Source organism: Platalea leucorodia (assembly GCF_965183815.1).
Source record: "Platalea leucorodia genome assembly, chromosome: 1".
NCBI lineage: Eukaryota > Metazoa > Chordata > Aves > Pelecaniformes > Threskiornithidae > Platalea > Platalea leucorodia.
Genome location: NC_138823.1, coordinates 9,050,228 through 9,077,278, shown reverse-complemented (window position 1 = coordinate 9,077,278; position 27,051 = coordinate 9,050,228). Strand labels below are relative to the sequence as shown.

Sequence of the window (27,051 nt, the reverse complement as noted above, 5' to 3'; positions counted from 1 at the left end):
ACTCTCAAAATGCTCCTTTCACTTCACAAAGTATTCAGGGATTTTGGACCCCAAAGTCAGGCACTGAGTGGTAGCCGCATGCAGATGAACACCACCCAGGTGACATGAAGACCACAGGCTTCTTTCTAGATTCCTCAGCAGTGAAAGAGAGTCCCTGTGACTGAGTATTGCTAGCGTATGAAGAAGGACGTGTGCTGGTGACAGAGGGCGGCTGGGCATCCAAACTGTCACACAAAAAATCTGGTCCTTTTAGAGCTCCGTGGTCCAGCTGGTTTAAAACCATTAAACCACCCATGTCACGTCACCCAGCACAAAGGGATGAATGTCACTGTGAGAATACGCATTACTGGAGAACAGCTTCATTGCTCTCCCCTCCCCACCCACCATCAGCCACAGCCTGGAGCGTTCAGCCGTGCCGGCTCCGGGGAGCAAACCCCACCACAGCGCCAGCCCGCTGGAGGGCTGGGATGGCTGCTGGGGGGGCTGGGGGTGCCCCACCCCACCCCCACCTGGCACACCGGACTTACAGGAGGTAGCCAAGGCTGAGCAGAGGCACCATCTCAGTTCTAGTTTGGCCATCAGAGTGTTCATCACTGCCCAGCCTGCCATACCAAGCAGGAAAATTTGCCTACTTTTAAATTTACCTTGACATCTCTTTTAGCTCATGTCTCAACTCTTTCTTGGGTTTAAGATCTGTAAAGCCATTTCATATGTTTTTTCTTCCCTTTGCAAGCACTCATTTTCCTTATACTATTCTATTTCGGTTTAAGGATGAAAGAGACTTTTAAGTTCTTTCAAATTCAGGTTTAGAGGGTTGAGGGAAAATACTGTGCCTGTGCCTAGGTAAAAGGAGAAAAACACATCAGAGATGACCCAGCTAAAATCAGGGTATGCATTAACAGGGATACAGGTGATCAGAGCGTTTAGCTCTGTTCAGGGTGGGGTTTGCACTCCCATGTACTTGGGCAATATTTTTTATGCCCACTGCTGGCACAGGATAGAAATGTAACTGGGCCCAGGAGCTGATACTCTCCACCAAAATCAGGGAAGGGATGCGTAGCACGGCAGGGGAGAGTGTGCCTTTCTTTCAGTTCCCATGTCGGTTGCTCTGTAAAGAGGGGGGGTCCCGAGGGAGCCGGCAGACAGCATCCCGCGGGGTGCGCTTGCAGGACGAACACCCTTCTGCACTTCAAATGAAGCCACTCTTTTTAAAAGGTAAAATAAATCAAACATCTGTGCATATTTGTATACATGTCAGGTCATTAATCATAATCAGTAAAGCCAGATCAAACGTTTCTTGCCGTACTAGCTAAGTTGCAAGATCCTGAATGCCATGAGCAGCATGAGGGGTAAGCTCTGAGCATTTCGGTGCGGTGCTAAAATCGCAGTGCGATGGACCACGGCGCTGCAGCTTTCCCTTTAAGAGCCCTTTGGCTAACGGCGATGCACTGAAATGCAGGAGGTGGGACAACACCACACACAAAAATGAAGAAGTGAAGGCAGGAAAAGTTTCTCCAGAGGAAAAATGCAGGGCTTGTCCTTCACCCTGACGTCAGATCTGTCTTTAATAAAATCCCCAAAGAGCCAAGAGAAAAAGGCAGAGTGCCTAGGCTAGGTTGCCAGTTCAGGATTGCTCTGCATTCCCCAAAGTGGTGTTTTTGTTCAAAACGGCTCTAAATCTGGGTTCAATCAATGTATTTAATCCCGGCTTCCAGGGATGAGGTGGCTTTTGCCCTGGATTCTAGCAACAAGCAGCATTTTGCAGGTGAGTTTGGAAACTGCAGGAGGGACTCATCTTCTGCAAACACACTTGGGTTTAATGCATGGTGGGCTGGGAGAGCTGAGTGCGGTGCATGCGGGAAGGTGGGCACTTTGGGGAGGTGGGAGAGTGGGGAGGGAAAGGTGAACTGTGGAGGAAAGGAAAGGAGAGGAAAGGAAAGGGAAAGGAAAGGGAAAGGAAAGGGAAAGGAAAGGGAAGGAAAGGGAAGGAAAAAGGAAAGGAAAGGAAAGGAAAGGAAAGGAAAGGAAAGGAAAGGAAAGGAAAGGGAAAGGAAAGGAAAGGAAAGGAAAGGAAAGGAAAGGAAAGGAAAGGAAAGGGAAAGGAAAGGGAAAGGAAAGGAAAGGAAAGGAAAGGAAAGGAAAGGAAAGGAAAGGAAAGGAAAGGAAAGGAAAGGAAAGGAAAGGAAAGGAAAGGAAAGGAAAGGAAAGGAAAGGAAAGGAAAGGAAAGGAAAGGAAAGGAAAGGAAAGGAAAGGAAAGGAAAGGAAAGGAAAGGAGAGAAAGGGGAAAAAGGAAGAAGTAAGGTGCAGAAGTGTCTCTGAGTGAGTCCGTCTCTGCTCAGCATCCAGGTGGATCTGCATAGAAAACTGTAGTGTGGAATTTCAACCCCCCCCACTTTTTTTTCCTTTCCTTTTCTTGCTACTATTTGTATTGTGGAGCAAAAGGAGGAAAAGATCACCCATTCCTGCCCGAAGCAGCCAGGGTGAGGCTGCTCTGGGAGCGGGTTGGAGGGGAAAAGGCAGGTCCCCGACGGGCGGCGGTGCCCGAAGGGGGCCGGGACCGAAGCAGGGCCGGGGCCGGTGCGGGAAGGGGCTGGAGCCGCGCCGTGCCATGGCGGGGACCGGGGCCGGGCCCGGGCGGTGCCGCGGCCGCTCCCCGCAGGTGCCGCTGCCGGCGCTGCCTCAGGGCCGGCGGAGGAGGAGGGTTTTATTTCCCCCTCTCCCGATCTCTGTAGCTGCTCGATCCACGCAGGCAGTAGCTGCTTTCCTTCCCCTCCTCTTTGGAAAAAACCTGCATGGGAAAGCCACTCATTTCAGAAGGTGTTTGCGTTTTGCTTTTCCTTTCCCGGTGCGTGCTCTCGGCTTGTGGAAAACCCCCGGGGGGCAGCGCTGGCTGTTGGGAGCTGTTGTGTTTGGGAAGGCGACCGGCGCGGCAGGGAGGCGGTGGGTGCGGGGAGCGCCTGTCCCGGGCGGGGGGACCCGCGATGTCCCTCATCCTCATCCCCATCCCCGGAGCCAAGGCTTGGGGAGCCCTGCGGACCCCGAAAGAGAGGTGGGTCCTAGGGAGCCGTTTGGGCTACCTGGCTTGAGGCTGGGGCATTCCCTGAGCCAGACACGTGTGGAGCTGTGTCTGAGCATCGCTTCTGCTCGGAGGGGGGTAACATCAACTGCTTTGCACAGGGGGGGATTTTGCTTTGCAGGGCTGCTGGCATCAGGGGTTGGCTTGTGTGTTGTGAGATAAAGCCCGGCTTTAAAGCAAGAAAGTAGCAGGCGTGGTGTGGTACACCAGCTGCACCTGTGTGACAGCAGATGGCAAAGCGATAAGTCCTGCGTGAACGTGGAGATGGACTGATAACGGTGCCTCTTCTAGAAAAAAAGTACAAAACAAAACACAAAACTAACAACAAACAAACAAAATGCACCTCTCGGGCTCTCTGAGGTAAGTTGATTCTTACCTCAGTTGATTTGTGTTGAGCAAGTAAAAAGTCACACAGAGGGAGGGTCCCCCCAAACAGTCTTGCTGGAAGAGATCTGTGTGAGCCTTGTAAATTTTGCAGTGGGTGTCCTGGATTCCCTTGATATCAAAGATGTTTTTAAAAAAAAGCTGCTGTAGCCTGAAAGTATGTGTGAGTGCATGCAGACACACGCGCCTGCTGTGGGGGTGAGTGAGTGAGTGCAATCCAAATACTGCTGGCAGCATGTTTGGTCTAAATGGTATCTAAAAAAGAGTTCAAAACAGCATCTAAATAGCCTAAAATGAGTCCTGGGTCTCGACTGTTTCAGATCAAGCTCTCCATTGAACGGAGTAGGTGAAGCTGTGTCTCTCTGGAGCATCCCAGGGGCACTGCCACCTCCTGAACACACCCGCGGAGCTGGACCTTAGAAGGCTGTGCTTAGAAACCATTGAGGAGGGACGATTGCTCCCCAGTAATGAACTGGCTTTCTGTGGGTCTTCTCCACACCTCAACCGGGATGTGATGGGGGGGTTGGTAGGCTGATGAAGGGCAGTTTTCTGTCTGGCATACATAAGGGAGTGGGGGAACGGGATGGAAAGAGTGTATAGCATAGACAGATGAGAGGGGCTGGGGAGAGCAACTGGGACCTGGTAGTAAGTCTATCTAATACTTAAAGGACTTTTGGGAGAAGAGCAGGCTTAGTTTGATCTGCTTAAGGGATGGATGTCTGAAGGAGCAAGGGATACTGCAAATGGTATGGGATATTGTGAATATTTAGCTGGCATGGCTACCCTGCTCATGCGAGATATCTCAGCTCAGTCGCACAGTGACTCGTAACAGATGAGTGCTGATAAAGCTCTGACACCGCCCCACCTCATTGTCTATTGTGTTGCATCTTTGATGGCATCATCACAACAGTAATAAAGATCTTTCCAACACTGCAGGGGCATCCGTGGAGTGGCTGCATCAAGCAGGTCACTGTGCACAGGCAAAGCCCTGTGGTCTCCCTGGGGACTTGTCACTCTTCACATATATGAAGAAATACGGACAGAAAAAGATGCTCCACTGCGAAAGAGGGGGGTTGACTATCTGGAATATACTGGAATATACTGGAATATACATACTTGTTCCAGGGGGAAAGGCAGAGGAGTTAATATGGGAAGGTCAGGCAGGTGTCAAAGGGCATTTCAGAAGGCAGCTATCAGGTTCTGCGGGAGTGTCCTCCATCCCCCAGTGCTGTGTTAAGCTACAGGCAGTTACCAAGTTCTTAAACAGTTTTATCGACAAGGTTTTATATTGGGGCATAACTGCACAGGTGATGGATTTGCAAAGAGAAAAATAGCTGAGCATAGTTGGAATTTCAGGCATAAGTTTTCAAACATTTCTTAAAATATTTTTTTTTTCATAGATATAAGGGCAGAGAACCTGGGAGCCCAAGTCCTGTCAACTAGGCTGAGATTCCCCAGTGCCCGAGTCATTTCTGCAGCAAGGACTTTAAAGTTGGATGCATTGGCCCCTTTCAGTGCTGCCCATTGAGGAATCAGAGCAGGATCTTCAGCCTCTGGTCCTGATGACCCAGCAGATATGAGACCCCTTGTTTGAATGGGACAAAATGTCCCAAACCAGGGTGATGATTAGAAAAGCAATTCTACACTTTGTAGAAAATTAGTAAAGGAGATTATATAGGAAGAAGAACAGCATTGGAGTTTTCTAAAACATATGAAGAGGAGGAATGGGTTGTGTGCGGATAAGAGGTGAATGCAAACCTGCAGACTTTTCCTTTGCTGGTAAACAACAGGTCAAGGAGAAAATAGCATCAACTAGTAAGCAGGTATTGCCACTTTTATTTGGTGTGATGGCAGTCACAGCACACAAACACCAGGCTTTTGACTTTAGTGGGAGGAAGGAAGCAGAGAGATGTTTGAAGACAGTTTTATATAGGCACCATCTCCTTTTAATCATTGATTTCACTAGATAGTCACTGATAATGACCCGAGTTCAGGGCTGCCTCAGTCTGTGTGGAAAGTGGTTTGAGAACCATAATATGAGTTTTTCCTTCTCCTTTTTATAAGGTTTATTGACATAGATGTGAGGCCAAGAATTTAATTTGTAAAATGTTTGGATTTGGTGGCAGGAAAAAAATGATTGCATTTCTTTGAGCTCTTCCAGGCAAAACTGCATTCTAACCAAACTTGAACCAAAAAAAAAAAAAAAAAAAAAAAGAAAAGGCTACAGATAGATTTATTCATTTATCTATTTGCTTTGCTAGCAGCTCTTATATAGTCTAATGCTAAAGATTCCAGGCGCCTTTATTCTTGCCTGCCAAAATCCTGTGGCTCTCCAGGGGAGGTGAGCTGTTTGTCTATCGAGTGCTTCATAACAAAGGCTACAGCCTTGCAACATGGATAATGATGCATAGATAATCTTCGGCAGCATAGGTTCAAAGCTGATGTGTTTGTCCCTCTAACCTTCCCACCATTCCCTGTTGCTTGACACCATCTGGTTACCAGAGACAGGGCCCATACACTTCTCTTTAGAGCGGCTCCTACCCTACGCTTCCATAAATTGTAGATGTCAATTAAAATTACTCTGGTTATAGCAGCTGGGGATTCAGCTATGCAAATGAGTATCTTGTGGCTCGAAGCTGGTAGACATAATCCCCATGGGTATGGCTGCATCATACGTGGGGCTTTCCCAAAGCTGGTCTTTTATTTGGCAGTCCTCCCTCACAAATCCACTTGCAGAAGGAAATCATTGCCAAGGCAACATCCTGAAGGTAGCACTGAATGTGCTTCAGATGGATCAGAGGTTCAGACCCAAGTCTGTTTCTGATGAAGCAAAGATGTCTCCTAAATACACAAACACACACACAGAGTTTTTGCTGAGAGCAGCAGACTTTCATGCATTTTCTTCATAACTTCTCCTATCAGTGTCTGAACTCGCTTTGATAGCCATCAGCTGCCAGTGTGCAACAGTCTCTTTGCCAACATTAACCAAGACAGAGCTGGGGACAGGAACTGGCTTCCTCCCCGCCTCGCCGTTGTGCCACGGCCTGTTTGTGTCCCCTCGGGCAGGTCCTGTCCCCATTTCACGCTGCAACAGTCCTGCCTGCAGAGCGAGTGCTCTGCTAGTGGGGCTTCTCCAGGGAAAGGCATTAGTTAAAAATTATAGCTGTGGGTTTTAGCAAAAGCATAAGATTTACATGATTATGCTGGGCGTTTGTCCTTTGAAAGGGCTGTGCATGTTTAGCTTCTCCTGCCTTTCCCAGGTGCTAGGAAAAGGCACTGGTCAAAAATTTCAGAAGTCCTCCACACCCACAAATAAGACAGCTGACTTATTTCTTCAGAAGCTCTGGGCTCCCATGTTGGGATGTTGAGTTGCTTTAGCATCTTGCAAGTGCTCAGCTTACTGAGAGCTGCTCTTTTTGGATGGCTTCAGTGTCCCAGAGGGGTCTTCAGCATTCCTGTCTGGACAGCCCTGGCTCTTATGCACAAGTGGAAATGAAGCTGCTTTAAAAAAAAAAAAGAAATAGTATCATGTATGTGAACATTGGCAGCTGTGGCCTGGCAAAAGCTGAACGCCCACAGCTTCAGCTGAAGATACATTTGAGTATCAAGCCTGACAGTGTCTCACGTTGTGGACCAGAAAGCAGGGTAAGGTTTCCTTACTCTTTCAGATTTGTCACCAGAAGGTGCAGGTAGACACTCTGGATTAAGATGTTCCCCCTGACTCCCCCTTTGCTTTCTTATAATATAGTTCAACCACCCTCATTCTTAGAGTGCTTATGTTAAAAGTAGAATTTTCTGCTTCTGTTAAATAGAAACTTTGGCTGACAGCTGTCAGCTTGACAGTGATGGGCCAAAAAAAAGTCTACCCATTTGTTTTCTTTCTGTGTTCTGATGTCCACCAAAAATTCAGACCCAGTTTCTTGGACGAGGCTTACAGCACCCCGTCACTCCCTCTTCCAAGTTAGTCCCACCCAGGGTTTGCTGCATCCTGAGATGAGTTACCTTCAACCTCCCATTGCTGCAGCTTGGCAGGGGGATCACAGGGCTTCATTTTTACAGATGTGGTCCTGGGTAGAGGGACTCTGACTCTGCTCTTTTAGCAGCTCTGTGCAGATGTTGTTCAGTGCTGCTTTGGGTTTCCTAGCTATAGGTGAGGATCACAGGTTCTCCTCTACCTTGGTGATCTCCCAGCTCTGGGAATAACCTCCACTGGTGCCTTCGTTATTTATTGCATCCATACTGAAAACTTACATGTTTCCCTCTTGTCTGCTGCTTATTCTGGCATCTTGGGTGAAGCTTCTGGAGTCCTCTTAATCCCTTGTGTCTTCTAATAGACTGCTGCTGGGCTTTGACTTGTTATCCTTACATCTGGGCTAGGTGTGGGAAAGTAGAAGGGAGAAAAGGCATTTTTACCTCTGTGGGTGCCAACAGCTGGTTCTGCTCTACAAGTAATTCTTCTTGTGGATGGGGAAGGAAAGGAGCGCCTTTAGGCTGAAAAAGCTGTGCAAGAAGATAACACTTAAGCTAAGCTTTGCAGCACAACTTAAATAATGAATTTCTAATACTTGCATTGCTAATGCATTCCAGGACTGTGTGGTCATCTCTGTGTTCCTCTTCTCTTTCTCAATAGCTCCCACGTTGTTCTTCTGTTTTATTAGTCTGAGTCTGTCATTCTACTTAACCTATAAAGCAAATAAGAGATGAGCAAGTTGGAAGGCCAAGTTTCATGGACTCCAGGATGGCGAGCAATGAGCCCAAAGGGAAATCTGAGAGGTATTTGCAGAAATAATTGTGGGCTCATGCATCATCCATGGAGGCCTGTGAGTCACCTAGATTCTGATGATGCTGGACATGTGCGCAGTGAGGGCTTTGCTGTTATGGAGCAATTCCAGCCCTGCAAAAGAACCTTCTCCTAAGAGCTTGCCTTGCAGATTCAGAGGAGTTATAAGAAAAAACATCTCGTGCTTGGTGATGGAGCAGCATAGCAAAGTCACTTGGTCTGGCATTTCATTGACGCTCAGATGAACAGAACTCAGAATACCTGTAATGCTTTGGCGGCTTTTGTACTTTTTTCTTAGTGCTGAAACAAACTCCTTCTACTCAGCTTAAGGTGAACCTGTTCTTTCCCTTCCTAGCATACTGAAATCACCTCCAGTGAAAGGCTTCCAGGTGGATATGAAGCATTGGTTTTATTATTACAACTCTAGCATGCAACTGTCTAGCTTGACTGAATTAGTAGCTACATTAGATTTAGAAACATGGAACTAGTATATGTAGTATCTCTATATAATGGAAAGACCACAGTTAAGTCAGTAGTAGTAAGCAACTTTGCAATTCTGTACAATACCTGAAACAAAACTTGCTATGTGCCACCAGGAATAGTGCGACCCACACAGTCTTAACAACTTTGACCAAAATTACCAAAATTGCTGTGGATGACTCGGGGATTTTTTTTTTTTTAGAAGGTAGCAATTTTTTGGCTACATGTACACTGTAGCACTTTCCTCTGTATAGAATTTATGAATGCAACTCAAACTTTAGTTTTTGAGTGGTTTAAAAGTTTCAGTTCCTTTCCATGCTCTACCAGCTTTCCAGATTACCATCCTGCTTTCATTTTTGCTGTTTTCTTCTTGCTGAAGATTTTTGAGTAACAAGAGACAGCAAGATGAGTGGCAGACTGTTTCTTTCTCTTGCTGAAGTTTCCTCATATCCATATCCATATGCTTGGCCTGTGAAAGGAAGATTATAGAGAAGAGAAGGGAGCATGGCTTTGCTGAAACCCAGTCTGGTGCCTTTTGGGGACAACACTAATCACCTTAATCAGTGGCTCTGGTGAATTTGTTTTACTTCATGAAGGGGCCAGCCTTCTTGCACTGGGCAGACAACTAATGTACCAGGTCTCTGCAGAGAGACTCATAACTTCCCCAAAAAATGCTATCACTGTCTTAAAGCATCTCCCGCCTGTGCTCTAAACACTTGTGTCATTGTCTCTGCCATGACGGATAAATGGTGTCCTTGGCATTCTTTTATTTGTGGTGCAAGAGGTCAGTCTGCATCTATGTTTTTTGGACTAGTGGATCCTCCTTTCTGGGTTTTGAAGTCCACTAAAATATTCCTGGATATGTCTGATGACCAAGCAGGCTATAGCTGACATTTATGATCACCAGCTTATATCTGCTGTGACAAAGGGAACCTTCTGTATCTGGGCTGATGAGAAGGCAGAGACATCGAAATCCATATGGGAGAAATTAAGCGCTTCTCCGAATGCCTGGCATATGTACTTGGCTGCCCACAGGCTACTAATTCTCTGGTTTTAGAGTAACAGCTGGGTCATTTTAGCTGTTTAGCAAGGAAGGACCAAACCACAAAAACTGCAGCCAGTGCTGAGAATCTGCAAGTGGATTACACTATAAAACTCTTCGGTTACATTTTTATGAGAAAAAAAGGGTGGAAAATTAATTAGGAAAATATCCAGGTTCCATTAACTAGTTTGGCCATTCAGCAGGTGATGTATTTATAAGCACTGCCAGCAATATTTCCTGCTGGATCTTGGTCTTGGAGGACTAGGTCATACCCACAGCATCTGTATGTGGGCTGGTATACATTGGTGTAAGAGAATGAGGGCAAATTCAGTTGGCTTCTTTCTTTTTTCTTCCACATTTGACCCTAGGTATTGTAATTACTGTAGTTAAATATATATAATGACATCCCTGCTATTTAACACTGCCGTTCATTTATAGAGATCATTCACTATTAATTTTCACTGTTTTATTAGAGTGGCAAGTGTAAATATTTGAAATTACATTTAAAAATACATAAGGGTCAGAGAAGCCGCGAGCTGATGTCTATGAGGTAGTGGATTTCTGGGGGCCACTTGACTTATTTTTCCAGATTTTGCATCAAAGCCTGTACTTAGCTTCCTCAGTGCACTGGGGTTCCCCAAAGAGGTGGTGTGATTGTGCTCGTGCAGGCTGGTGAATTCCTGACCCGCCAAAGCTGCCCCTGTGTGGGTAAGCTCCTGAGCTTGTGGTGGAACGATGCATTACGTGCCTGGTTTCGGGCTCAGATAAGAACCTTCTGCTTCTTTTAGTTGATATGCTTAATCCTGTGTGATTTCAATACACATATATATAATACATGTATGCATATACCCACATCCCCCCTGTATTTTTATGTTTTGTGTCAGTTATTCCATATGATCATATAGGCAGTCTGTTTGCACTCGAGATGTTTTTGACATGTTTTTGACATATTTTTGACTGTTTCCCACCCCCCCAGCAATATTAAAATGCTTTCCAGAGTATCATCTGGGAGGCTGGAGTATTTGATTAGAGGAATAATGGATATTACGGCAGCACAGTTGAGATCCTTTTAAAACCGCTGCATCCTTGATGATTTTATAGAGGAATTTTATAGAGGAATAATTAAAGAATTGCATTTGTCTCCTTCCCATGTGACTATATGACCGTAAAGGTGTTGATCCTGGTTTTATTGTTCACCCTGTAAAATACAGGGGAAGCTTTTTTAGAAAAACTGCCTCTACGGCGGGAGCGGTGCGGATATAAATATTTTGGCTTAACGCCTCCCTCCCCATGCGCTTCCCAAATGTCGTTTTTCTGGCACAAATCGTGTTTGTGGAGCAGCCTGGGCCCAGGGGGATGCTCGGAAGAAGCAGGGTGCTGAGCAGGGCTGTTGGGGAGACCTCAGCCTTGTCATTTGTGCACCAACACTGCCCTCGCGTGTCAGGGATTTCGGAGACCAAACCTGTGCCTGCGCGTAGGCTCTGCGCGCAGCTCCCGCTCCTGCTTGGCTTGCTGTGGGCTACAGGCAGCCAACACCAGTTATTCAGAGACAAGCAAAAATGTCAGTACCCATATAATTAGAAATTCATCTTTATCCTCCTGGAGGCAAAACACATAGCTGATGTCCTCCTCCATGTATGAAAGCAGCAGCGTTAACTCTTTAAGGGCTGAGATGTTGCCACTTTCCAATTTGGAGTTGTTTAGGATGGGGATGTGGCAACATGGTGTGTTTTTCAGGAGGCATGTGGGTGCCGATGAGCATGAAGTCTAAGCAACTTTCTCCTTGTGACCTGCCAAAGTGCTTCAGTGCCAGTGTGCAGGACTCCCTGTGTCAGTGGGTTGTGGTGGAGCTACAGCAATACCCTGGCCTGAGCAAGGACCTATGTTGTTTTGTTTTTTATGCCATTCATAGTGTCAGCAGGTCTCTGGATCAGAAATGAGAATTTTGTCACCTGGTTGGTTTAGACCTGGACCCCAGCAGGTATCACAGCTGCATGCAAGCAAGAGTGAATCATTTGTGAAGGACCCATTTCCTCACTTTGCACAGATGCATCAAGTTATAAACTGCTGATCACCACTGATTTGTTGGACTCAAAGGTGTTGGAGAGGTGGAAGAGTCTTTCCCTTTTGCAGGAATCAGGTGCATGTGATGGTTGAAAGATAAAACACTAAGCAATTGACTTTGTTGAACTGACAGCATCTGAGAGTCTGCTCCATGGAACGATTTCTTTTTTGCATCCAGTAAGAACTAAACAACTTTGTTTATTAACTGTGTGTGGGAGGAAGGATCACGGTATGGTTACAGTGTAGGAACAAGAAATCTAACTGCTATTTTTGGCTCTGCCACAGACATCCTGTCTGCCTTTGGGACAGTCACTTCATCTCTTGGGCCCCAGATTAAAACAGGGTTATTCAATAATTTCCTGCCCGTGAAAGGTGCTGCTTTCCAACATGAGGAATCCCTCCTAAAAGCAGACTGTGACATGGTCTGCTTGCCCTTGCAAGTGCTGTGTGTGCATCCAGAGAGCTGATACCTCCAAGTACATCAGCCTTCACATCTACTGCTTGCACCAGTTATTTTAGGTTCGTTCTCTGGCATCTTTTTTACCAAAGCCCTGAATTTCAGTTCTGTTTCCACTGACTTCAAGGGCAGAAGGATTCGTTCTCCGGCACAATACATAATTTTCCTATACTAATAACGTCACTCCTTTTCTTTTTTCTTCATGAATTTGTGCCAGGAGGTGTTCTAGTTTCCCCACTTGTAGTTTCCATTGTATTTAATTTGAAAGAAATGGTTTTGTCCCCAAAGCTTTGTAAAAGCCAAGGGCAAATCTACTGGCCTCTCTCTTTTTTCTTCCTTCCCCATTTGCAATGTGTCAGCTTTTGTTGGGGACAGGGTGGGAAGGTGCAGATGCTTTTTGGGGCTTTCTGTTGCGTATTAAAACAGGATCTGAGCTTCAAGCATGCCTGCAATAATGTTTGTTGTGCAAAGCCCAGGCTGGCTTGAGAGCTGGCTCCAACCTCTTCTGATCCCCCTTCTTCCCATCGCTGGAGTTTTTGCTGTTTCTGGGCCAGCTCTTCAGGAACAGCCTGTTGCCCCTGTTCAGGGACTCACCCCCTCCTCCTTTTTCATAGCACATGGGACAAGATGCTGTCTGTAGCCATCACTCTGCTGACTGCTGCCCTGCAGCAGTTCTTGCTAAAAAAGCAAATGCCCCTTAGAAAAGTTTCTTGGATCAGCTCATCTCTCACGCCTCACATGGGAGACTTGCATGGGTGGTCTTTTCTCCAAGCTCCCCTTGGCTGTCTCTCCCTGCCATCCTGCTGGTTCTTCATCCTTGATGTTCTGCTCAGCCACTGCTATGGGCAACTAAAATCTGGGTGAGAGAACCCCATGTTGTTATTCTGTCAGCATCAAGGACACACTGTTTCTTGGGGCTACAGCATGGGGCTGGCCAAGGCGGTTAAACCAAGACCCAGTTGCCCAGTTCAGTGCTGAAGAAGCACTGTTTTGGAAGAAAACAATTCTTTTATTCCCTTTTCACTAATGTGGAATAAATCTATATGAGGTATTTGAATAGTTGTCATTCCTAATGATCTTAATGTTACAAAGGTACCTGCTGCCTCCTAGGAGCTGCTCTGGCTTTTCGGCCTCTGCCTGTGGAAAGCCCCAGTGCTTTTTTGTGTCTTTTAATCTCATAATTTTTTTGTGGGTATCTTATTTCCTTTTAATGCTATTAAAGCTTAAGTGATGTACACTCCCTACAGTTTTCACTCGTTTTTTGGCAAACTGCTACCTATATGGATTATCTGATGTTTTTAAGATATACTGCATGAAACGATAGATCAACGTGTACCCTGAATTGGGTAATCACCTGAAAAAAACCCAGGATATGGATCTAAATCACACTTAAAGATGAAAAAGTAACAGAGTGAATGTAAAACCCAGACATCCTCCTCTGAAAAGCCACTTAGAAAGCAGGCAGTATCTGTTCCCTTCAGGTTTGGGGAGTTAATGATTGTGGGCTCTGTGAATATGGGCTGTGAGCGCCTGGTCCCCAAGGGTCAGCCCTAAACTCCTCTCAACCACATTGCGGTTTGTAGCAGGCTTGAAATTATTAGTTGTTGGCTTACAAAATGAGTGTATTATTTGGAGAAAAAATGTTCTTCCTTCTCATTTTGCATTATTGCCTTTGTATAAGATTTGCTTGCTTGTGTGCTTGTATTTTGCTTTTCCCAATAAAAGAGGCCGAGTAGGAAGAATACCCCAAGTGCCATGTGACTAACAAAACTCACATTTTTTTTCTCACCTTCTGATAAAGCCAAATACGTTTCCTGTCTTTTCCTATTACTCTGATGAGCTAGAGGGATTTCAGACAATAAACATTGTCCGAGGCTTACACTCTACATTAACAGATGATAGTTTCTTTAACAGAAACAGAGTGGGGGGAAAAAAAGAAAAGCCCTTGTGTGCTACAGTTGAAACGCTGGATTCAACTGTTCTCTTGGAAAGATAATAGGAGCTCTGTGTAGGGTCAGGAACCTGAGACCAGATCCACAGAAGTGTTCTAATATCTATTTTTCTCTACTTTGTGACTGAATCCAGTTGAAACCAATGAGACTTGGACACTGCTCTGAGGCTGTGATCTTGGCTGAAAAAACGGAGAAATAGGAAATCAAAATTATAACTTCATAGGGTTACTCAGCCTAGGAAATTAGAGGAGGGAGGAGAAAAGTGGCCTGGAGACCAGGCAAAATGTGGGGGTGTATGTTGAGAGATGGACAGTCATGGGAGGTCTGGGCCACAGTGCCTTGGCTGCTTCTGGCTCAGCTCGACCTTGGGGCCTGCAAATTCCTCAAGCCAGTATATTCCCATCGTGTGAAACTTCCCTGAACCTTGAATAGTCTTTATTTCTTCGTGGTGGCCTGGAAAGTGGATGCTATTGCTGATAAGTGCCGTCCAGCTGCCAGCACACTGTAGCCTGCTTGCTCCCCTCTCTGTACTTCATTGCTGCAGAACTTGCACAGTTGAGGTCTTTCTTTTTTGTATGAAATCTCAACTGTTAATCTCCTTGTTAGATTAGAGGAAGAAAAGGACAAGTTAAAAAATGCACTTCTGACTCCAGATCCCCCTTTCCTGTTGATACAGCTGTGTGTTTCCTACTCGATGGCTCCATAAACGGACAATTTAACCCTTCTGATCTTGCAGTTGTGTTGCTTCAGCATCACCAGTTTCTCTCCTTAAAGCAAATTTCCCCTCTTGTCTCTGTCCAGAGCAGCCTTTTCTTTCTTCTTCTTTTTTTTGCACATCCCCACACATTTCACATCCTGTTGTGGTTTAACACTTTATTCGAAAAGAACAGGATTTCCTCTTGCTTTTGGTGAAAACACTTTTCTCCTTTGCAACCCCCACTTTCTGGTTTTGTGTTCATGGAGGAGAAAGTAATTATACATTCTAAGTTCAATTCACAGTAATTAAAATTCATTCAATAAATTCCCTGGCCAGGGCATCAGCAGAAGACTGATGTACCAAAATTCTGTAAACAGAATTTTTATTGCATGAGATGAGAAAGTGTCTACTAGACTTCAGCTTGGGATAAATTACATGCCAAAGGTATTTCAGCCCTTCATACCAGAACAAAATCTTCATCACATCTGTGTACTGTTTTCATTCTGGTGTTGTATGGCTATTTAATTGATGGCATCAGTGGTATCACATCTGTTGACGGTGACCTGGCTGCATCTGGCTGTGGCATCCTGAGCGAAACCTCTCTGCTACTGGTGTGGCAAGCTACAAGTATATCCAGGCTGAGGAATATGCTGGCTGTCAGATAATCATTCCTCTTATGTGAACAAAATGGAAAAACCTTGTCTTTTTGCTAAAGTAGGTAGGTTGAAGGTGCTCAGCTGTGGCGTCCCCATGTCCTCCAGACACCTCTGAAAGTCGTATTCAGCAAAATTCATATGCTACAAGCTGAATACTGACTTTTCTATGGGTGAGTGGATAGAAATTTGTTCTTCTCAGGCACATCACCAGCATAGCCACAGGCCTATAGCCCTTTTAGCAGCTCTGGCTTTCCTACCTCTCCCTATCCATACTGATGTCTTCATAGAGGAACTCTCTTGGGATCTCCCTTGCCCTTATTCGCTGTCTGCCATCTCCCTTGATGGCAGCTGCATGTTTCTCCATGGTCTGGGCAGCTCACAACCTTCAGGGTTTGTTTCTTGTAGCAAAAGAAGCATTACCACCCCTGTTCTGCAGACACAGAGAGGCTAAAAGCTGAGTTCAAATAGCAAAGTCATGCCCTAGTCCCTCAATCTAGAGTTTACCTTCCCTACCTTTAACAGTCCTAAAGTCAGGCATTTTATCTAGAGTGGTTACCAAGTCCCTTGTGCAGTCAGTGCAATGATCTCCTCCTCTGCTGTCATCAGAGAGGGGCCCAGGGTTTGCATCCAGCAGCTGTGAGCACAGATAGTTGCACAAAGCAGCTGAGGAGAGTGGGGCCTTTTACAGATAATCTCATCAGTGCAAAAGATCCCACTGATCTACTGAGTGTCTTGCAGATGTGGTAGCTGCTTATAACCAAATCTGCAATCTTTTACAACACTGGACAGTGAGACGGTGATTTGCTCAGGGATGTTTTTGGAGTCATTTTGCACATGCATTTGATTATCAGTGGTTATTATTTGTTGACTAGCTCTAAATTGACTGTGTAAATAATCTGACTTTCATTAGTATCAGTATTATTTTAAGGCATTCATATTTTAGTCATGCTGTTCTGGCTGCCATTTATCCTTTGCAGTGACTATGAGAAGCAAACAAGATGCATCCATGTGCAGTAACAGTGTGGCTATGTGGTCTACATTAGAAAGGAACTTCCCTTATCTTAAGCAACTGCCGTTAAAAGCAAGCTGCTTACATCGGCTCCTTTTAGTAGTCTTATTTGTAACTACATCTTAACTGCATTGACACCTCCAGGTCCCAATCAAAACTGATTTCTTCCCAATCTCCTCTCCAGCTATGTTCCTGGATAAACAAAAGTGAATATTTCTTGTGAGAGGGATTTTTTTCTTTCTTGCCTTTTCTGGGGTAAAGCTGATCAGATATCCTCTTGGTCATGTAAGAACTGAGTAGTTTCTACATTCGCTGAGAAGAAAAAAGTTCTTTTTGTGCCTTTAATGGGATTAATTGACCCTCAAATGGTTGTGTATTCCAAAACTTTTCCCTCCTGATGGACTTGTCTTGAAAACAGCATTTTTCTTCTTTCTTAAGAAAGAAGTGGAGGTTGGTTGGTTGGTTGGTTTGTTTGTTGCTTGAGCCTGTAGCTCAAGTGAAGTTAATGGCAGCATTCAAAAAATTAATAATAATAATATAAACACACTTCATGCTTTTCCCTGCTGGTAAAGCTTTGTCTTATTAGATGCCCTCTTTGGAATTGCTTTATTATTTTTTCATTTGACTGAAAGCAGTGATGGCCTTGATTTCTAACGTGATCCTCAGGTAGGTCAGTGTCTCCTATGAAGAACTCATTTATGTCGGATTGGTGCCAGCTTTAACGGATTAGTTTCATACGAGATGGCATTCAGTTTGTGGACTTCGATGTCCTTTTGCATATCCCTTAGGCTCAGGTACAATATGGCATTGCACATCTGACTACCACTGAGATGGAGCTGAGCATCTGGGCAAAAATATCACTACATCTCAGTTTCCCACATGTCAAAGAAAGAGGATGCTTTGTTTCACCCTTCTCCTTTTGGTAGACTATAAACGATTTGGTCAGGCTTGTCTCTTGTAAACAACACGATCATAACAAATTGATCATAACAAATTGATCACAGGAGTGTCCTGGATCTGGTACATCCAATAATGAGTACATTGAGTATACTCAATTTGCAGTCTCCTCCTTTCTGCTTACAAAACCTGTACTCCAGTCTACTTCAGGGTCTTGACTATCATCTAGAAAAGTTAACAGATTCCAGATTTGTTTACTGGTTTCTTCCATCCTCATAGCTTTAGCCCTCATGATCTCCAATATCATCTGTGTGAAGGGTCTTTGTATACATGTTTTGGCAAGTAATATCTCCACTCCACATGTTGCGTTAGTAAATTCCTTCAGTTAGGCTGGGTTTGTTCCAGGGATTTGGGGCAGATAAGCTCAGCAAAGCTTGGGAAAAGGAGGCCTCTAGCTAATCACCACACTCCTGATGAATGATCTCACCATAAATTTGGCAAGGTTGGTTGTTTGTGCTGATTTCGCTTTAACTTCTAATATGAGCTTACAGCATTCATCATTTCTCTAGCTTATGGGTCACCATGTTTCTGGCTTGCTGTCTACCTGGTGTGAATGGGCACAGACTCCCTTCCAGCCATGTTCTGCACATCTGAACTCATCTAGAGCTTGCAGCTACATTTCTATTGAATTTACTGGGTTTATTTCAAAGTCTTTAGTCTTGTGTGTGTGTGTGTTCTTGTACTGTGGATTTTTGCCTTTTGAGTCAGAAGAAAAAATGCTTAGAAGCGTGTGCTTAGCATTCTGCTGCTTGTTTCTCCTTTTAGACATCAGACATCACTGTTGCAAAGGACTTCAGATTTCCTTCTTGAGGTCGTTTATGGCACATTCTAAAAGACAGTGACAAAATGTCTAACTAAATCTGTTGGAGGGGAATTTTAAGAGGCAGTTGTTGGACATTGGTACCCTGTGATATGGTTAAAAGCTTGATATCAGCTTTAGGAAGAAAACAGATTAGGGAGATAATGCGTCCCCAGGGAATTCAATACTTCAGTTCCTTGGGGAAGTGATTTAAAGCAGCATCTGCTCTGTGCTGTCTATTGTTTTACACTTTCCTTCAGATCCCTGAACCTGAAGTAGATTATTTGGATATGCATCTATTGCCGTAAATCAGTTTATAGCACTCAGAGAAATGTAATGGAAATATTTTCTAGGATTTCAAAAGAGGCAGAAAGGACTTAAATAGTGAAGACAGAAAACTTGTCTGTTAGAAGTAGCATAGGCTATGGCACTGTTTCTGTCCCGCTGCCAATGTGATGAGGTGCCCGTCAAGTTTGATGGGGGAGGAGGTAGAAGGTGTTCAGTTCCCTTTCCTCTTTGTGACCACATGGGCACTCTGGTTATTTCATGTTCGTGGTTTTCCCCCCACCCTGCCTTAACCATTTCATATGACTTTAACTTGGAGGGAGGTTTTGTGGTTTGTCTCCTGACTATGTGAGTCTCTTTTGCCTCTGTACCCTCAGTGTGATAACAACACTCATTCGCTTCCCATATATCTTAGCACCTCTATAGTCCTGTTTTCAGAGATTTCCAGATGCCTGGCACTGGTTCAGAACATCAGTCCAACCTCTTGCTGTCTGGATGCATCCCATCGTCTTCAATCCCTGTTTCCCTTCCTTAATTTAAATACTAGTGTTCCTAGATCAATGAGTTTTTAGCACCGTAAATAATTCCTTTACCCCCTTGAGTTTTCTCCTGTCAGACTTTGCACACTGCATAGTTGCTGATGAGGAGGGGTGCAGCTCTGGCCATCTCTTGAGTCTTCCCTATATCTGTCCAAATTAGTGTAATCAAATCCACTTACCTAACAATTCCTAAATTAAAAAAAAAAAAAAAAAACAACAGTCTTATTTTCATATACAGAGGTTAAGGTTCCTTTACACTGCCGTAGCCTTATAAGAGAAAACTAAACCTCTCTGTATTTGCCATAACCTTATCAGTAACTCCATGTCATCTGTACCAATCATGGGAACTTGTTTTCCACTGTCTGGTACGTCGTGTACTCATTTCTACCTGTATGCAGTGAACACCAATGATTTAGTAGACTCTTGCACAGATGTTTCTAGGTATGGAAAGTTCAGTGCAATAAGTATCGGTCTGTGATCTTTGGAAGTTTATCTGTTTATTCTCAGGGGATCTCACAGTGGCTGATATCAGCTGAATCTCTCACAATACAGATGTGAAAGTATCACAAGGCCTCCAAGTATAGCAATATTATTATACATGTTGAACAAGGGCCAGTGGGGTTTTTGGAGGCTGTGAGGGAGGTTCTGCATCTCTCATCCTGCACTTAATCTCTTGTTCCCATTCTCTCCGGTTTGAATGGGACTTGATCTTGGTTGAGGGAGATTTTGTCCAGCAATGAATTCTGCAGGTTCTTCCTCTTCCCAGCTTCCTGGTAATACTTCTTTCACTTTTGGACCAAAAGTTCTCCTCTAATGTCTTCTCATCATTTGTGAACTCTACATACTGCCGCTCTGCTTTGGCACTTGGTGCAGGAATAAGTGTCACAGTCTAGGAGAAAGAAGGAAGGGGCCACATTTGATTGCTCCACATCCTCACTGCTGAAGCAGAGCAGCTGTGCCCGTGCCCTCAGGCTGTTTCTGCAGCAGGAAGCAAAAGAAAGGATGGAGCCAGAAGCGCAGTAGAGCTACGCTGGGCCATGCAGAGTGGTGAAGACCAAGGCACAAGACTTGACCTTGCAAGCACAACGCAGCAATCGCATGGATGGGGTTTGGCATTACTGGTATTTAGAACTGCAGTATTACCATTATTCTTTTCCACTGTTCAGTGTAAGATCCAATTTGATGATGCCTTTCTCCCACTCTGAGTTTTGATGGTTTCCTGATTTGGTTTTCTAGAAACAGTGCCAGGCACTAGTCAGACTCTGTCTGAACATTTGGATTCCATGATTCTGTGAAGAAAAGCTGCTTTCCTCACAGAAGTATGGCCAGACTATACCCAGATCAGATGACCAGGCTGTGGCAGATATTGGTGAGGATGCCTTTGCTTCAAAGATACAAATGCTGCTTTACCGATCTCTCTGCACACACAGGGCTAACTCACTTCATATGCTACAAGAGACTTTTGCCATGATTTTGCCTGGCAAAGGGTAAGATAACATATAGCATTTCAAGCTGGGTCCTAATGTTCTGCAATCAGACTCTGAGTTAGCTTCAGGTCCTCCTAGAGTGTGCAAGGGTCTGGCATCTTCTGTTGGTCCTAAGGATGTTGCTGACCTATATGTCTTCCATCTGCATTCTCTGTCTAACAAATCTCATCAAATACTATAAGCTACAGTTACCAAAATATGCCATGCTTGGCACAAAATATCCTTTCACAATGGAACTCTTTACCTGGAAATGCTGCTGTTTATTCAGACAAGTGGTAGGCTCCATCTGGTTTTTACTTAACTGCATGGACGTAGCAATGCAGTCTTACTGCTCATCTTTCATTGAGAGTCGTGAGGTGGCTTTGATATAATGATACAACACTTATTAAATGGCAGTTATGTTTTTTCTGGATGAAGCCACTCATGCCATGTGTTCCAAAGGGGCCATTAAAGTAGCAGTGGCAGCATCTTCTCTTTCCTTCTATTATCTTGAAATCTTCCAGCTACAAAACCAGACTTCTGGTAGGTTTCCTGTTATCAGATAAAATAAAATTAGCTGCCAAATAGTATTTTTGCCTGCTTTCATGATGCAAGAGGGGATGGACCTGCAAAACAGAATTCTTTCGTCTGCATTAAATGCACCACTTAACAAAATGATTAGTTTTTATTTCTCTATGCCAGAACCAGACTTCAGGTGGCACAATGCAGGACTGAACTGATGAAGACATCTTGCTGGTCATTTGGGTTTATGGGCGTATTCCAGGTGTGGTTTTGGCAAAGTATGCATTCACAGGCTGCCAGAAATGCTGGTTGTTAGTGCCCTCTGAAGGTCTTTAATCCAACAGCTGTGGATGGAGAATTCAGAGCCTCCCTGGGTGACCTGTCCCAATGCTGCGCTGCTCTTCTAGTGAAAAAACTTGCCTTCCTAGTGTTCAGACTAAACCCCCCCAACTACATTTTGTGGCTGCTGCCCATTAGTATACCCTCTGCTACCACTGAGAAGAGTGGACTGATACTAGATCACCCATTAACTCTTTGCCAGACTACTCAAGCCCAGCTCCCTCAGCATCTTGTCCTGGGTCGTGACCTTTAGGTCTCTGACCATCTTGGTTGCCATCCTCTGGACTGCCAATTCCTTGATATCCCATTTCAAGTGAGGGTTCAAAACTGTAGTCCAGGAAGTGACTTAATCTATTGAGATCTCACCAAGACCAGATTCTTTTCCATATTCCATCTAAACAAACTATTAAACACTGGCAAAATGAGAGCAAATAACTAGCCCTTAGTACAGATTTCAAGGAGGAAGACACTTCGACAGTTGGAAAATAAAGTAATCAACTCGGAAAGGAAAAGCTAGGGGGAAATAGCAGTAGGAACTTGACACATGAGGAAAATTGCTATTTAAAGGAAACAAGGATGCATAACTTCGTCAGTTCATCAGCAGCTCTAGGGAAGTACAGATATTAGGTCAAGCAAACTGTTTCAGATTTGAGAATTTAAATAACAATGAACTTTTAAAATGAAAAGTTGTTTTAAGTCAAAATGCTCTGCATTGGAAGAGAAACAGAAACAGAAAATTGTTGATACTTGAAAATGCAGATTTCTATTTTTCTATTTTTATTAGAAAAATCATGAAAACCAAGATGATTTTGAAAAACGCCATGAAAACTTATTCTTGCCATGGGAAAAAGAATACCATGTTATTCTTGCCATTCTTAATTGTGCTTACTTTACTTTTTTGCCCAGCTTGGGACAAAGTGTCCCCAAGGGAGTAACAGGACAGAAGGCGTCTTCCTTTTGATTTCAAGGCCATGACTGAAAAAACAGGAATTAAGCAAATGCAGAACATAGCTAACTGCAAAGTAAAACCTTTGCCAAAGCAGTCTGCTCTTGTCTGGCAACTGGAACTGTGATACTGCTTTTGTTACCCAGCGCATGGCTCGTATGTCAACATCTTGTTCTGTACAGTTTTAGGACGGTTTGTAACCCTATGACCTTGGATGGCCCAAATGCACTTTCCACTTTCCTAAAATTGAAGTCTGTCTGCTTGTCCCTTCTGGAGACTTTTCTCATTGCTCATCCAGATGTTCCCTGTTATTTTTCAAACTCTAGTTCAAGCTAGTTTCACTGGATGAGCTCATTAGCTGCACAAGCCGAACATGTGCAGCACAAGACATTAAAATGTTCTTAGAGCACAGAAACTATGTTGTTTAATATCCCAGTTAGTGGAGTCTGTGGTGACAGTGTCAATTTGTTAATGATGTCAAACATTTTAGGTCACCTTATTCTAAGCGAGTGCTACTCTTACTGGGACAACACCTACGAAACATCAAGTTGCTTTCTAACAGGGAAGTTCTTTCCCTCTGAACACTCCATGGAAAAATGTGCAGAAAATGTGAGGCCATACTGAGTTTACCAGTGTAAGCAATGTTTTGGCAAAGAGGTGAATGTATGTAATCTTTACTCTGTAATTGCCTAAACTGAGTTAGAAAAGACTATTCCAAACATCTGCCTACATTCTTCCCACAGATACATTTTCCAAAATAAAGTTATGGGAAGCTGATTGTTCATCACTCATAGATCCACAGCAATATTAATGGTTGACTCATTATGGATATTTTATTTTCTTAGGCTATTGAGTGTTATGCTTCATGCAGAACGTTCCTTTCTGCTCAGCCTACAGTGCACAGCAAGAATAAATGCAGCTGGCACCTGATATCTATAAAACTGTCTTATATTTTCTGGCTTCAGAGTCTGTTATTTTACAATATGTTCTGGAGATTTCATGTCTGGGATCAATTTTAATGAGATATCTAGAAGCTCATGCATGCTCTGGGGAACCTGAGCCCTGAATAAGCATATTTTCCTCTTACTATTACATGTCCTGCAGAATCTGATTTATATCTCTGTCCTGATGCTAGCTCACTTGTCACTAGTATTACCTTGTGATAATTTATGAGCATTCATGGGGACTTAGGGATTTGTAGCAAGAGTATAACAGCGGGGAATTCCTGATGGTACTGTGATTACTGCTGATCTTGCTGTAAGAACTGGCTCTTTGTCGACCCATCTATTTTGGGTGTAATAATAATGCAAATATTCAGCAATATGCAGCTCAGAAGTTCCAACTGAGCAAGATCAAGAAACAAACTTCTACCTTGAGAGCCTGGTTTAAGCCCACTGATGTAAGCCAGGTCCTGTTTTTCATTGCTAATGTGCTCATCTCTCTGACATGCATTATGAGTTGTTAACCTCTGTCTGTTCTGGGATGAAACTAAGAAATCTCTATGCTTGCCCAGAGATGCAACTGAGGGATGGAAGGGTATGTGGCTTTATTTAATAGATTATTTATATTTCATTTTGTCTTTTCGGTTTTACTTCTTCATTAAGCTCCAGACACTGTGTTCCCCTGGGAACTGTGCTATGGCAGGTTAGTATTAGGATGTTTGCAACTCTGTGAATGTGGATGTGAGTCTCCTGGGGCGCCTTTTAAAATCGTTTTGGTTGATGGGAACATTTAGGGTAGTGCATGGTGTTGGAGTTGGCTCTACAGGCGTTTCTGCTTGTGCTGTCTAAATAGTTCAGCCAGTAGGTGGAACCAGGAGAAAGCAGATGTGTCATCTGGCAGAGACAGTGCAAATACAGAACCCTTTTCTGGGAGATGCATCCCTTGATGTCTGCTTAAAGTTGTGTTTTTAACTTCAGTGTCCCTGTTTAGGCCAGCCAAACTGCAAAATCTGGAGTTATGTCTAAACAGTGACAGGCTGATGCTGTCAGGCCTTGGTGCATGAGCTCCCACCAATAAGGATGTTTGGGTCAGTCTGCAAATCAGCTGATTTGATCACATAGTAGTAAGGAGGACTTATTTTTCTTTTGTGAATGTGTCAGAGATAGAGGACAGGGGATAATCCAGATCACGTTGTATCCCTCCATCAATGACATCTGGCATTTGCTCAGAAAGGCAGTATCAGAAATGTAGGTTAAATTCCTTTAATGTGTTCTACTGTGGGAAATTAAAAGGAGTCCGCCCAATGGCCTGCCTTCAGCTGGGGCTGCACGGCTAGAAGGCGCGTCCCCTGGGTGGTGGATGGGGGATCCCTCTCTGGAGGGTGCACCGGATAAAATTGAAGAAGGTGCCGCAAACCAACGCAGCCTAAGGGAAGGCCACCCTGACAGAAAAACCACTGGCCCTCCAAGTCATGGGGGTTGGGCAGGAGGCCAACTACCTCCTCCCGGAAAAAAAAAAAAATAAAAAGTTGCAGAAACGACGAGCATCAGAAATGGCGGGGATGGAGAAAATCGGTAACGAAGTGAGGAGGAGGAGATGGAGATGGATCGGTCGTGTCCTGAGGGGGAAACCGATGGAAGACTGCGCTGCGGCCCTTGACTCCAGAGCATGCAGCCGCGGACCGATCGAAGTGGAAGAACGATGTTCATGCCTTGTGTGCCTCCTGGCACTGAGAGAATTCAGATTCAGACCCAATGGCCTGTTTCCTGCAAAACACAGCTTGTGCAGCTAAGAGTGAGCTCAAAAGTCCTTCTTTTAGAGCAAATTACCACCAAGGAGAATGCAGCAGGAGGTGATAAGGTACTATGGTTTGGGCACACCTCTATCTGCCAACTTCTCACAACCATTTCCCCAGCTCTGCCAATAGCCAGAGGAATTGAATTTAGAAGTTACCATCCTTTCTGGACTTCTTTGCATCAATAAACTGGAGGGGAAGAACATGGATAGCTTCTCCCTACCTTTACCCAGCTCATCATGATGAGAAAAATACTGGAAAGAAAAAGGCTTTAAGAGTAAGATCTTGCAGCACTGGAACAGTGAAATAAACACACATGAATATGTTTTTAAACACCTGTAAAAAATGGAAGTAAAGGAATATATTGCAATGCATCTAGGGCTTTGCCACTTAAAGGCAAAGCTGGAGGTTTCCTCATGCATTATGTAAAAGTGCTGCTATATATCTGGCTGGCTTGAAATTTGGACTGTATACACTAATTTCTACGCCGTAGCTTGGTCTTGCCAGTTTCCAAAACTAAAACAAACTTGCAATTAGAATATTTTCCAACAAATTGAAAATATACTTTGCCAGTAGGTAGAACATGTTGCTAAAATGCTGCTATCCATTTTGTATCTTTAAGACTTGGATAGTAAAACTGATGGCTTTTAAATATATTGAGTTTGTGGCCATGGCAGGCAGTGAGTCATTTTTTATTTTCTCCTCTCCTTTTGAATGTGAGCACAGAAATTAGCTTGAAATTGTTGCTAGCGAAATACTATTCTCTGCAGATGCAAAAAGAAAGTCATTTTGGAGCTTGCCAAACATAAATCAGGAGCAACTTTAATAGAGAGTTATCAGCCATAGCAGAGTGAGAAGAGCTTCATCTTGTTTTAATGAGAACAGGCTTGTACCTCCAAAAGCAGCAAAATTAGAGCTCACGAATAACTTGTGATGGAATATTTTTTTCATTAGCATCCAAGATAACAAATCTGCAGGCCTCAAGACTGAAGCATAATTATACAAAACAAGTTAATTACCAGTACCTGGAAAAATTAATTTCCTAGCAGGCACTTTCTTTTATCTTTCTGGCATTTTAAAATAAACTTGTCAAATCCCCGCCACTGTGGTTTTTGGTGTTAAGTTTCTCTTCACTCTCATTTTGGCTTTCTTACAAAACCATTGTCCTCCTCTACATTATATTGACCCTAATGACATGATTCCTGAAACTTTAACTTACATGAGGGGTTTTTGTTTGTTTGTTTGTTTGTGTGTTTGTTTCTAGTTAAGGATGGCCGTTGATGAAGGCTATTACAGTGTGATTTCCTGTTGATAGCTCTTGTGGGAAGAATTGTTTTTATTGTGGTATTTATAAAGCATTATTCATGATGTCCTAACCATCATACCTATTAATAAGAAAGTGTCTATATCCCAAAATGTTCTGAGACATTGAAGTAGTAGGGCTGAATGACTCTTCCAAAGGGATTTAGATATTCCAGTGATGACAGCTGACCATGGAAAAGGAAAAGCCAAGAATTTTATATAGCTACAGAATTGTTTCTGTCATAGCAAAGCTCTGAGGGACTTGGGAGGGGAAAGGAGGAGGGCCTGGAAGCTGTACAGGTCCTGCACTTGTTCTAGTGTCCAGTGGACACCAGTTGCCAAAGGTTGGGTTTTGGTTGGGTGGCGATGGAGCCTAGGACATCGAGCTGCTTCCATCTCTCCATGCCTTCCCTATTTGTAAAATATGGGAGTCACAGTATTTTGATGCCTGTTCACACTGATTATTTGAAGATGCTTATGTAACCCACATTAAGTGTTCTTCCTATGACTTACTCAGCCATACCACTGGACATTTCAGCTGGCATGTCCAAGAACTACAAC

The 27,051-nt window shown here is 44.0% G+C and overlaps 1 protein-coding gene across 1 annotated transcript in view; it reads left to right on the top strand.

Moving 5' to 3' along the window:
• Positions 1-1,717: 1,717 nt before the first annotated feature.
• CCN4 (cellular communication network factor 4) overlaps positions 1,718-27,051 on the top strand; it is a gene marked incomplete at both ends in the record, with an annotated part of 33,752 nt that continues 8,418 nt past the window's right edge. Inside the window, one exon of the mRNA XM_082316579.1 lies at positions 1,718-1,765. Within this exon, the coding sequence (XP_082172705.1) occupies positions 1,718-1,765 (48 nt within the window). The remainder of the gene's footprint in view (positions 1,766-27,051) is intronic.